Source organism: Notechis scutatus, chromosome 5 (assembly GCF_049901735.1).
Source record: "Notechis scutatus isolate UNSWTSFEM ecotype Mainland chromosome 5, rNotScu1.2, whole genome shotgun sequence".
In the NCBI taxonomy this organism is placed as follows: Eukaryota; Metazoa; Chordata; class Lepidosauria; order Squamata; family Elapidae; genus Notechis; species Notechis scutatus.
This window is the reverse complement of record NC_142013.1, coordinates 90,868,211-90,881,867: the sequence shown is the minus strand read 5'-3', so window position 1 is coordinate 90,881,867 and position 13,657 is coordinate 90,868,211. Positions and strand designations below refer to the sequence as shown.

Genomic DNA, 13,657 nt, shown 5'->3' with positions numbered 1-13,657 from the left:
TTTTATGGAGAGTTAAAATGGTGTTAAGTCATTTTTATTGTTGGAAAGCAAGAGGAAGAAACCAGGAAGAAGGGTGAGGAAAAGTCATATAGATAGAATGAGCATTCACAACCAGTCTTAGATATTAGGAGTTAAGTTTGCTTTTGTTATTGAATACATTTTTATTGGTCACTTGAAAGAAAGTTTCTGTCTATCTGCCAGAGTACTCATAAGGACCACGGAGATGCAGTGTTTCAACAAAGACCCATCACTGGTGTTTCAAAAATACCAAGGTTGGGAAACAAATTAGGTCAGCTCTTGTCTACAGCTACTTTGAATTAAATGTCATCAAAACTCATATAAATCACAAAAACATACACCAAACTTGAACACTGTTTGCTACATTTTGCTTTCTTTGGTATTTTACTACTTATTTGACTAATGCATCCGTTATTTAAGTTTCTTCAAATATTAGCAATCCATAAAAACAATTGTAACACTAAAATGGATTACTAAATAATAAAAGAGCTTCTACATTAGCAGAATGCAAGAGCCTGTTTTTTTTTTTCCTATCAGACTTTTTTTTTTTTTTTTAAAAACTTACCTTACTTTCCAGGCCAAGAAAATGAAAATGCGAAAACAAAATGTCTTGATTCCACTGCCTTTTATTTCTTTCAAATGGTTTATACATATTTCTTATTCATTCTGTATTTTTTCTCAAGTCTCTGTTTGCTGTCTCCAAGCCTATTTCCCTTCCCTGCCTCATCATCTCCTGTTCTTACAAATCTCTCTCTCTCTCTCCCTCCCTCCCCCTCTCTCAATCTTGACTCCTTTGTCGGCAGCATTTTAAAAATCCACCTAAAATACGTTCAATTCTCTTCCCATCCAACAATTTGACTTGGGATTCAACAGGTGCCTCTACAGCAACAAATGAGACACAAGCAGCACTTGTTGGATTTCTGGCTCATATCACAATACATATAAAGGCACAAGAGGACCAAGGGATAAAGGCAGTGGCGCTTGTGGTGATGGGCTCGGTTGTCCTCCCTTTTCGATTGCTTATTAACGATGTGCCAAATTAAGGAACGGGGAGGTCGAGAGCCGGCTTTTTCCTCCCACTCCCTGCCCTACAAATTCCTCCTGGGACGATGGAGGAAAGCGGTTTGCCTCTTTTCCTCTCGGGTGTTTTTCACTCTCGGGCGTGAGGGCGGTAGACCCAGTTCTTCCCTGCCCGCCGCCTACCTCTTTCCCCTCTTTCTTGGCCAGGTAGGGGGTAGGACTTGGAGTCCGGCCAAGGCAGAGGCTTTAAAGAAGCCGACCTCCATCGCCTCGGTCCCTTTGCACCACAGCACCTGCCCCATATAGGACGGCCGAGAGCAGCAGCAAGGGCGGCCCAAATGGGTACGTACGGGGAAAGGAAAGCGGGCTGGCGCACCGGCCGGATCCGAGGGTCATCGCGCGGGTCTCCCAAAGGAGCCAAGTCTCCCGGCCTCGACGATCAAATGGAGCGGCAGCCTGCCGGTTGTTTCCCCTCACTCAGCCGTCCCCCACCCACGTTACTTAGTCCGGTCGAGAGGCGTCTCTTCGCGTTTAAGGCGCCTTGGGAGCACTTCTGCGCCCTTAGGCTGCAATTGCGCTTTCTCCGGTTCTCTGGCGGGGAAGCCCCACAGAAAGTTTACTTCTGAGGAGACAGCTGTGGGGTTGAAGAAGCCAGGCGGTTCCCTAGATCTTTTTTTTTTTTTTTTAAAGCTCCCTCACGAGAGGAGGTCCCGGGGATAGTGGCTTGTATTCCCCGTAAAGCGGCCTCACGCAGGGAGCACCGCAAGAATGGCTCACCGTGGGCGGTAAAATGAGAAGAAAATCCCTGCTTGAGAAAGTCTATGGGGATTTTCAGTCATCCAGGTCGTGGTTATCTCAAAGGTGCTTTATTTTTTATCCCCCCCCCCCCTCAAGAAGCAACTGAACTTAGTTTTTCTTTGAAGACGTTTCGCTTTCTCATCCAAGAAGCTTCCCCAAGCTCTGAGTGAAGAAGCTTCTTGGATGAGAAGCGAAACGCCTTCAAAGAAAAACTAAGTTCAGTTGCTTCTTGAGGGGGGGGGGAAGAAACACCTGCTTAAGAAACGTCCCTTTCCCCTCAAATAAGGGAAATAAAGGTGGCCGCCGTCGCCGCCGCCTTTTAAATCTCTCCCACTCCGCGTACAGTAACGAGAGCGCTCGCCACAAGGGAGCGAGACCGCAAAAGCGCTCGCGGCCGCCCAGGAGCGAACAGGGTGGGGCGGGATTGGCCGGAGTTTGCGGGCAACAGCCGGCAGCGAAGAACTGGCCGTCGGTGGAGAAAGGACTCCGGCGAAAGGGAGGGAGGGCAATACCGGTCCAGTCGGCGGCGGCTGTCGTTGTAGACTCGAGGAACTCCGTGGCCAAGCACAAGCCGCGTTTGGAAGAGGGCAGGCTGCTGCTTCGATGTCCTGACGCTCCCCAACCGCGTTGGTTCTCTCGCCCCCGGCCTGGGTTCGCTTCACCCACTTATCCCTAGGTTCAGTCAGCCGTGGCACCCCGGTTTCTTTTTTTTCGTTCTTTTTTTTCCCCCTGGGCGGGACGACGCATCGCAGCCCGGCGCGTGAGGCTAAACTGGGGGCGGCGAGGCGCTGCTTAACCTGCGCGCCAGTTTCCTCCCTCGCTCACTTGCTCGGGAGCCGAAAGTCCTCTGAGGTGACTCTCCTCTCCCGCCCTTTGGGGACAGGCGTGCGCTCCTGGTCAGCGAGGGGGCCCCTGACCCTCGGCCGGAGAGGGTCAGGGTCGGAGAAGGAAGGGGAAGGGGTCTCTGACGAGATAAGCTGCAAAAGGTGAGGCTGCACTTGGAATCCAGGAACTCCCCTCCAAAAGGCGTTTTGTGGCTCCTTAAATGGCTTGGCGGAACAGATGTATCCCGTTTATACCAGGGAGTCCTCGGCTTACGGCCACTCTTACAGTCACAAAATTTAAAATGAGCCTTGCCCCATTTTACGACGTTTCCTGCCACATTTGTTAAGGGAATCAGCTGTGGTTGTTAAGTTAGCATTTAAGGTGGTTGTTAAGGGAATCTGGCTTCCCCCATTGACTTTGCTTGTCAGAAGGTTGCAACCGTCATAAATGTGAGTCAGTCATAAATGTAAGTCAGTTGTCGAGGATCTGAATGTAAATCACGTGCTGCGATCATAGTAAGTGAGAAAAACGGTCATAGGCCACTTTTTTCAGTGCCATTGTAACTTTGGTCACTAAGCAAGCAGTTGTAAGTCAAGGACCACCCGCTTTTCCTGAAGGTGCCAGAAACTTCGGTATATAATGCTTTTGCTGCCTCTGGATATTGCTCCCCAATAAGGAACAGACTATCGAACTGAGTTTCACAAGAGGACTTGGTGCAGTTAGTTTAAATGCCTTTCTCTTGGTCTTGCTTTCTAAGCAACGCGATAATGGAAGGCAGGAAGGGGGGGCATGTTTCATCAGCAAAGTTGGCTAATTGTTAGGCAGGCTTTTAAATGACGCTCAGAGCATGTTTAAATCTTATCTTTACATCTTCAGTGTGCAGCCTGTATAGTGTCAAGATAAAACCATGCCAAACTGACCTTACATTTGCTTAGACAGTAATCCCTAGCCTTTCCTAAGCCAATGTTCTGCGTTTGCAAGTACTCAGCCACAAACTAACCAGAAAGGCTGAGATTTAGGGATGCCTGCATTAATGGAATCAAGAGGCAAATGTCTTGTGTTAGAAAATGGGTGCGGTTCAGGTGAATTTGCCATAATTTTTATATGTGCCCTGAGTCACCTAAGGAACCCATAAAGTTCTTATGGAACACTAGGTTCCAGAAACTAAAGCACCTTAGGTAAATTGGCTAATTTTTATAACTTTGCTGCTTATTCATATTTCTACAAGGCTAGCTGAATCTGAATGTCCTTAAATAAGCTAGGGGTGCTGCAGATAATGTTTCCCTTTTTCTCCTTCCACAGTGCCTTCTCATTGTTAAGATGAGAAGTTTGACCCACCTGATTGATAGGAGGCCAGGTTCAGTGTGCCATAATGCAAACCAATCAGTATACAAAAAATCCCAATGTTTTGTAGTCTGCTGTGGTCACAAGGATCATATATATATAAGAGTGGTGTCAACCTTGGGTGTCAACTCTTTTTTTACATGTCATCCTATAAATTAATGTACATCTTGGGTTCCTTAAATTAATCTGCCTAAAATTCAGTGAAAAAAGTGTAAAGCTAGAGATATTGCATTCCCTTCCTCAAAAGTCCTCTGGCACAATATCATGCCTTGATGTGGTTACTTACTGCCATCACTACTTGTTTTCCAGCGAAATGCTTTTATGTAGCATTGTCCCTCTCTGATCCCATTACAGCTAGTCCTCAACTTACAACTGTTCATTTAGTGACTGTTCAAAGTTACAACGGTAGCAAAAAATGATTTATGACTGTTTTCACACTTATAACCATCACAGCATCCCCATAGTCATGTGATCAAAATTCAGACGCTTCACAACTGACTCCTATTTATGATGGTTGCAGTATTCTGGGGTCATGTGATCACCTTTTGCAATCTTCTGACCAGCAAAGTCAATGGAGAAGCCAGATTCACTTAACAACCATGTTACTAACTGAACAACTATGGCAAGATCATAAAATGGAGCAAAATTCACTTAAATGTTTCGCTTAGTAATTTGGCACTCAATTGTGGTCATAAGTTGGGGACTACCTGTATGTGAGAAAAGAAAGCTTCTTCAATTCTGAATTGCTTATGAAAGGGAAATTAAGTAATAAAAAGGAAATAAATTTTCTGGCTCTGTAGCACTAATGTGTTTGGCTAAGCAAATTGATCTGTCCTCCTCTTGTGCTGATGGGCAGGTAGACCAATCTCACAAGGGATGAGTAGAATCAAATTTTACTACAAAAAAAGATTCATATAAAATATGCAACGGGTGAATTTACAGAAAACAGTAAAATCAGAAAAAATATAAAGGACTTAAACACACATAATGTTAAAATAAAAAGTAATTGTACGGTATATTTTTTATCTGAGACTGACTAGACTCCTCCCTTCTTTTCAGACATGCATCTTTTTGCTCATTTTCACCTGCAAGGACAAAGCCTTTTCCTCCGCAGTAGAAACCAAGTGGTTAGGTAGTCTGACTTGGTACACGACACAGAGCATGCAACTCTCCCTTGTATAGATGCCAACTGAGAACTCTGCTTGAGAGGAGATCTATATCTATCTATCTATCTATCTATCTATCTATCTATCTATCTATCTATCTATCTATCTATCTATCTATCATCTATCTATCTAGTAGATATTAGGAACTAGCTCGATACCTGTGCTTCACTATGAAACTCTGGTCAGGCTTACTTTGGGGGGAGGAAAATGGGGGGGGGGGATTCTGCCTCTGCCTACCAGCATCCATCAGTATTCATCTGGCTAACGTCCTGTCAGTGTGTGAGAGAGTTGAGAAACTGAAACAGTATTTGCTGTGTGAGCAAAAAGGAGACAGCAAGGACCCTGGGCGTGTCTTAGCTCAACTGTGCTGTACTAAAGCTGCTTGGTGCTTTGAAAGCAAAACTGAAACTGAAACTCTTCTCTCCTTGTGTTTTGCATTTGGAACAGATTTCAGGTGGGGAGGGGAATTAGAATTCCTTAGCATCAGAGCATGTTAATAATAATAATAACATATGAAATACTAATGCTCTGATGGTCATTTTGAAAAATCCTTTCTTAGTGAACACCTAGAAGCCAAGAGGAATATATGTGCCAAATTTCAGGTTTGTAGGCTGTACGGTTCTGAAGATTTTGTGATGATGCGTGAGTGGTATTTCGCTTTTATATATATATAGATAATAATAATGGCATATGTAGGGAATGGTCCCAAATGTCAAGAAGATACGGGAGTTGAGAGCTTATGATTGAAACGTTGCCATTTTGTACACATGCCTGATGTTAAGTTAATGCATATACAAAGGCTGTAGAATTTTGATTGTGGGTTCAAGACTTCCTTTGTTACTATCTTTGAACCACCTTATGGCCACTCTAGAATGTTTTCAGTTCTGGTGTCCAGTAAGAGTTCATCATTCAGAACTTACTGTTCTTAATTTGTCAGCTACTTGTTATTCCCATTTGTGCTGAAATTATTCCCTTTACAATTAAATTGATTTCAAATTTCTTGCATCAGTTCAGAGCCTACTTTATAAATCAGGCACATTCAGATACTAATGCTTCCATTTATCAGAACAAAAGAAGCTATCAGATCAAAGAAAAAGCTTGAAAATTATAGTAATGCCAGAGATAAGCACTCACCTGAACATTATCTTCTTTCCCCTTTTTGAAAGATATTAGGTGGTTTTGTATTTCTAGTTCTTATTGGAAAATAATGAATTGATTTAAAATTATAGATAACAAAAAGTGTTTAATTGTCTCTTAATCATATGGTAACTACCATTGTGTTTGACCATTGACAGTGGCTTGTAAAAGTTGACCTTTTCATGTGTTGAAGGATACACAGAATGGTATTTCTTATTTTATTCAATTTCTATAGCTGTCCATCTCAAGCAAGTGTATGGCAAACAATCATAAAATACAAACAATTACAATATAGTTCAAATTATATAGGGCACCAGAGGAAAAAATGTCATCATATATGTCAATATAGCCAGGACAGAGTCCTTCACACCCATGCCCAGGCACAAAGCCAAGTCTTCAAGGCCTTATGAAAGGTCTGCAGGTTTGGGTCATCCTCAACTCTGAAGGAAAATGCTCTAGAGGATGGGCTAGAAGAGAAGGCACATCTTTGAGTCTCTGCCAGTCGAAATTCCTTGGCTGATGGGACTCCTATCATGCCCAGCCTGCCTGACAGAACTGGATGGGTAGAAACCACTGGGAAAAGATGGTCATTAAGTATTAGGATCCCAAGTCATGAAGAGCTTTAAAGGTGACAAACTAGCACCTTGAATTGCACCAGGAAATACACAGGCAACCAGTGCATCTCATGTAGTAATGATATTACATGTGACAAATATTTGACACTATTTACTCCCCTTCCAGATACATTTTGCACAAATTAAAGTTTCTGAATGCTTTTCAAGGCAGTCCCAGATAGAATGCATTGCACTAATCGAAACAAGAAATCACATGGATGTGAGTAACCATGAGTAAAGCCTCTTGGTACAGGAATGGATGCAACTTTTTCACAACTTGAATGTGTTCAAAAGCCTTCCTAGCAATGGCTGGCCAAAATGCTCTTCTAGCAGGAGCCATGAGTCCAGAAGGACTCCCAAATTACACACTGGGTTCATCTTGATCAGAGTCATCCCATCCAGGACCAAAGAGGGAAGAACTTTGTCACCAGAGGTCTCAGATACCCAGAGCCACTCAGTCTTGCATGGGGCGAAGCCCATTGCATCCCATCCTGATCCTTCCAGCCTCCAAGCACTACCGCAGGATATCTGCTGCATTGCCTGAGATGATAAAGCTGGGCATCACTAGCATATTGATGATGCTTCACTCCAAACCACTGGATGACCTCATGCAGCAGAAGGCAAAAATGAATGAAAGCAGATTTTAGCAAACCTTTTGCAATGGGTGCTGCTAAAAACTTAATTGTATAACTTCTGACAATTGATTCCTTGCCTTTGGAGCATAGTGCAGTAGTGTGATGCTTAACAGTAGCTAATGGCACTCAGTTTTTTTCATGCATTGTGCACTAGGAACCTTCCTCTATTAGAATAATCACAAATAGACCTGTAATAACTATAGATAAGCTTATTCCACAAATCAGTGTTCTAAAGTACAGAGCCTCCTTGTACTTTGGCTTTATCTTCAGGATAGTAAAGGAGGGAGCAAAGGTACTTAAGAAATGCTGACGTGAATTCTGTTATTGTCCTAACTTTTAAAATTCTGGAGAGAGATATAATGTGATAATTTATAGCACTGCTCAGACTTCTAGAGAATTCAGTGAAAGAAGCAAAACAATCACTGTAACACAAACAAATATTAGGGCTTTTTTGTGTGTTCCATAATTGTAGATAACAAGTTTGTATCTTCCATAGTCCCAATCCAAAGGGAGGAATTGTACTTAAAGTGACATTGATAAGCAACATTCAGCACAGATAAGAACCACACCATTTGCTACTACAAGATTGAATACATTTTTAGAATTATATGAACTCTGAACTAAAAATGAGCATGTCATAATCACTGGTATAATATTGCATGGATTCAGATATGTCTTAAGATGTAAGGCTTGTCAAGGTTGCTCAATTTGTTTTGCATGCTAGAACAGGTTTTAATACACTATCTCACTTATCATTTGGCATTGAGATTTATTATCTGGACCCAGAAACACATTAGGGGAGAGGTCATACATCACAATAATCATACTTTAAACTTAGTTAAATAGAATTGGGCATGGCAGATGTTGTATGAACCAAGATTAATAGTTGCATTAGAATTATGCAGACATTAGTCCTCCAGGAAAACAAAGCTCATGGTAGCCAGAGATGTGGAGGAACATCTGCAAGCAGAGGTCTTCACCAAATTGGTGCTCCCTTAATATATTGTATAATTACTTATCCAGAACAGGTGGTAATTGAGAAGGGCTAATGTAAGGTAAAGAAATCAGCGTTGCATCCTAAGGATAGGGTTCCCCCCCCCCCAAATCTGCAGTTTGGAAATGTAACTAAAGTATGATTATCTTTCAGGTTTTCCATAGATCTTTCTTGTTTCAGTATTCCTATTTAAATCTAAATTTTATAGATATGTAATAGAAGATCAATAAGGGACAGGGTGGCTCAGTGGCTAAGATGCTGAGCTTGTCGATAAAAAGGTCGGCAGTTCGAATCCCTAGTGCTGCATAACGGGGTGAGCTCCCATTACTTGTCCCAGCTTCTGCCAACCTAGCAGTTTGAAAGTATGTAAAAAATGCAAGTAGAAAAATAGGGACCACCTTTGGTGGGAAGGTAACAGTGTTCATGCTGGCCACATGACCACAGAGACATCTTCGGACAGCGCTGGCTGTTCGGCTTTGAAACGGAGATGAGCACCACCCCCTAGAGTCGGGAACGACTCTAGGGGACGTATGTGCAAGGGGAACCTTTACCTTAATAGAAAATCAGCTTTAAATATTGCTGGTGTAATGCCTGTGATATAAAAATATAGCTAAAACTCCATTCTCTTGGTAAGAAATGACTGTTGTACCATTGCACTGTACTGTTACTGTTATCAAAAGTACTTATTTTTCATTTTTGTTTTTGTTTTTCACACAGAGGAAAGTAAAGGAAAACACAGGGTAAGTGTTTATGCTGAAAAATGTGGAAGTTTTCTTCTTATTGGACCCCCCCTACTCTTTTTCTACTTTTTTCTAACAACATATTATTCTATATCTCTGATAAGTTCTAGTGCAAAATTCAGGGCTGATTTTGGTCTTTGCCTATAAGGTTATGTTAACCTAATCTCTTTGAATGTAGCCTTTACAGGTAGTCCTCGACTTACAACAGTTTATTTAGAGACTGTTCAAAGTTACAACGGCACTGACTTTTGACCATTTTTCACACGACCCTTGCAGCATCTCCATGGTCACATGATCAAAATTCAGATGCTTGGTAACTGGTTCATATTTATGATGGTTACAGTGTCTTGGAGTCATGTGGTCATCTTCTGCAACCTCCTGACAAGAAAAGTCAATGGGAAGCCAGATTTACATAACAACTGTGTTACTATCTTAACAACTGCAATGATTCACTGAACAAGAGTGGCAAGAAAAGAGGCAAAATGGGGCAAAACTCACTTAACAAATGTTTCACTTAGCAACATAAATGTTGGGCAACATCAATTATGGTCATAAGTCGAGGACTATCTGTATTTATTGACTAGTAATTTGGAAAGCAAAACAGATATTACATCAAGGTGTTACAAATCTTTTTCTGATTAACTTCTTATGGTTAATCCATAGTTAATATACATGTTTGAATTTTAATTAAATCTAGCAAAAATTATATTCTCTAATCAGAGCATAGCCCTGAGATGAACTAGGATTTATTAGGGGTTTTAATGGTGTTACTGGATTTATTGAATGAATTTGTCTGTAGTACTTAGCTATCCTGTCAGAGGCTGGACATCAACATACAATATATTCAAATATATATACATACACACACACACACACACACACACACACACACACACACACACAAATGGCAAGTTCAAATCTCAACAAATAAATGCTCTGTCTTACATATTGGCAAAAAAAATCAGAAAATAAAATACAAGCTGAATAGTCAAGACCTTGTTAATGATCCAAACTCTGTCAAGGACCTTGGAGTACTCATCTCAAATGACCTAAGTGCTAGAGCCCACTGTAACTACACAGCCAAAAAGGCATTAAGAGTTGTTAACCTAATCCTACGTAGCTTTTTCTCTGGTAAAATAACATTACTAACTAGAGCATACAAAACATTTTCTAGACCAATACTCGAATACAGCTCATCAGTCTGGAATCCATATTACATATCTGATATTAACACAGTTGAGAAAGTCCAGAAATATTTCACAAGAAGAGTTCTCCACTCTTCTACTCGTTGCAGAATACCTTATGCCACCAGACTTGAAACTCTAGACCTAGAAAACCTAGAACTATGCCGCTTCCGGTCCGATCTAAGTATAGTACATAAAATTATATATTGCAATGTCCTACCTGTCAATGAATACTTCAGCTTCAACCATAACAATACAAGAGCAAACAATAGATACACACTCAAGGTTAATCGCACCAAACTTGATTGCAGGAAATACGACTTCAGCAACAGAGTGGTCAATGTCTGGAATACTCTACCTGACTTTCTTTCCCAAACCCCAAAAACTTTAACCTTAGACTGTCTACTATTGACCTCACCCATTTCCTAAGAGGTCTGTAGGGGGCATGCATAAGCGCACCAACGTGCCTAGCGTCCCTGTCCTATTGTTTCTTTTTTTTTCTCTTATATGTATCCAATTCATGTATTCATAACCATGCTTATACTTATACCTGTTACCTTATAATCGGTTGACAAAATAACATAAATAAAAAATATATATTCCAATACAGCACCATCCCCTCATTTCTATTTTCTTCATCCCCTCCATTTTAATTTATAGAGCAATTACAAAGTAATGCTACCTAGTGGCTCCTGAATCTTTGCTACTTCCAGGTCAAATGTACTTGGAGAGGGAGCAGTTTATAAATATTTTGTAGTTTCAGAACTTTTTTTTCCTTGAAGGATGTTAGTAAATGTGGTAAAACAGTTGTATAGTTTTATAAACATTACTGTTAATTTTGTTTTGTTTTTGTCTTACCTCAGGCTGGTTGCTTTGGCTACCCACTTAGTATCTTCTTCATAGTCATCAATGAATTCTGTGAAAGATTCTCCTACTATGGAATGCGAGGTGATTTTAAAATTTTATATTCTTAAGTTGGAACTGCTATTAATGCAGCTGCTCGCTGATTTTCCCATTAACTATTCTTATTATTTTCTTCCTTTTTTTTAGCTGTGCTTGTCCTCTATTTCAAGTTTTTTCTCCACTGGGATGATAATCTGTCTACCGCTATTTACCACACATTTGTTGCTCTCTGCTATCTAACGCCTATCCTTGGAGCACTCATAGCTGACTCCTGGCTGGGAAAGTTCAAGTGAGTGTATATCAGTGGGAAAGCATACTTAGGAGATTCAAACTGTTCCCTGTGGCATTTGAAGGTGGGATTAATTTCCTTAATTCAGAATTGGGTCAAATTATGGCACATTCCATTTATCCATCAATATATAATACAGGATCCTATATGAAAGCTCAGAAGTTTGACTTAGAGAAATGCATATTTTCTTTAGGCATAATGGGTGCTTGGTGTACTCCAGTAAGTAGGTAGTAGCAGGCCTAAAGGCAGAGAAATATTTTTATTTATTTATTTAAATATTTGATTTATTTAAAATAACTAATTAAATATTGCTATCATTCTGCTTCTGTCATATTAAAATTAAAATTCAGGGTTTTGAGGGCATATCTATTGACTGTAGTCCCCTTGTATGCACACCTTTAGTTTAACACTAAAGAAAGTACATTTTGCTGCAATTTTTCAATTCCTATCCAGGAAATAATATAATTTTCCTCTTAAAAGATTATGACAGTGTAATTCTCTGGCTTCTAAGGGGAAAAGTTGACTTTGACCATATACTATGCACACTTACTTCTTGCTAACTCTTAAGTCAAACACAGCTTCTCCCAGAAGGCAGGTGCAGGAACCCTGGAGAAAACATAGTTATTTCAAAAAGTTGCAGACAGGTGTAACATTCCCTATACGCATGCCCTCATATTTTTCCCTTCAATCCCAGAAACTACTGCCCTAATCAAGGTACACTGATGGAGGAATAGCTATCACATGCCTTCCACTTTTTGCTTCTACAAAAGCCATTGATTGATTAAGTCAGTGTCAACTTAGACACCATGTAAACAGATTTTTCTAAGACAATCTGTGCCCAAGATGGAAAAAAAAGGTTACAATGCCTAGGAAACATGTAATATTTTTATATTCCCCACAAATTTAAATTCCAGCTCATACTTTGTTTTAGTTATAAAATTCAGCTAAGCTATCCTGCTCAGAGAAAATTTTTATTAAAGAAAATTACAAAATTATGTCAGAGATAATTTACTTGAAAGATCTTGTTAACTATTATAATGAGCATCAAGTAGGTTAATCACATCAATTAAAGAGATGTTTTGATTTCATGTTGCCATTCACTGTTAGTTTCTGTTTTCTATCAGGGTGTCACCTGGAAGTTATTCCCCACTTTGTTGTTCTGGGAATACTGGTTTCATGGGAAATAAGAGATACATGTGATATTTCATGTTCTTATTACTTCAACAGTGAAAAACTCAGTAAATTTCCTGTAACCGTTTTCCAGTGTGGCTACTAACATATGATCAGGAAATGTTTACATTAGTTGATTGAGGAAGAACAGATATTTTATTTCTGAAAAGGCATGACTGAACTCATTAATGTATAAATCACATACAAAACAAATACAGTAAAGACTTTTGACTTCTAAACATAGTTATTTTAAACTCCAGATGTACATGCTAATAATACTTCCTTAAAGGTGGACTTACTGTTTAACATCCCTAGATTTTTTTTAGCGAAGATTGTTGAGTACAGCAAATATACTATACCTAAAGAACAGAAAATAAGGTTTTTCAGAAGTCTTCTTCATTGCCAATATATGAGGTTTAAGCCACATTTATTTGAAAGTTTAATACAGTAATGGGTGTGCATATACACATACTGTGTATGTGAAAGTGTATGTTTCTGTGTGTGAATACAGGATTACTTTCAAAGGGACCCAGTTTCAATTGATTTATTTTGCTTATTTTTCTACACTTAGAATTTAATTTGAAAGACAATAGCAAATCATATATTACTGCCAAGAAAACTTGCCAAGTCATGTCCCTAAAGTCCCCAGGAGACATATTCTATTTGGCAGTCTTTACTGTTTTACTGTTTTTTCATTCCACTATCCATATTTGACAATTCCCCCTAAGAAGCTGCTAATACTGGCAATCCAAATAAAAAAGCTATTGAATACTGAATAGCATTCAGTAATATTTACACTTGTGCAATTGAGTATGCTCAT

General features: G+C 40.0%; 1 protein-coding gene across 1 annotated transcript in view; it reads left to right on the top strand.

The window, feature by feature from the left end:
* Positions 1-1,319: 1,319 nt before the first annotated feature.
* The window catches only part of SLC15A1 (solute carrier family 15 member 1), a 36,946-nt gene continuing 24,608 nt past the window's right edge, over positions 1,320-13,657 (top strand). The window contains exons 1-4 of the mRNA XM_026668914.2: positions 1,320-1,380; positions 9,269-9,291; positions 11,339-11,423; positions 11,526-11,667. Of these exons, the coding sequence (XP_026524699.1) occupies positions 1,377-1,380; positions 9,269-9,291; positions 11,339-11,423; positions 11,526-11,667 (254 nt within the window). The 5' untranslated portion in view covers positions 1,320-1,376. The remainder of the gene's footprint in view (positions 1,381-9,268; positions 9,292-11,338; positions 11,424-11,525; positions 11,668-13,657) is intronic.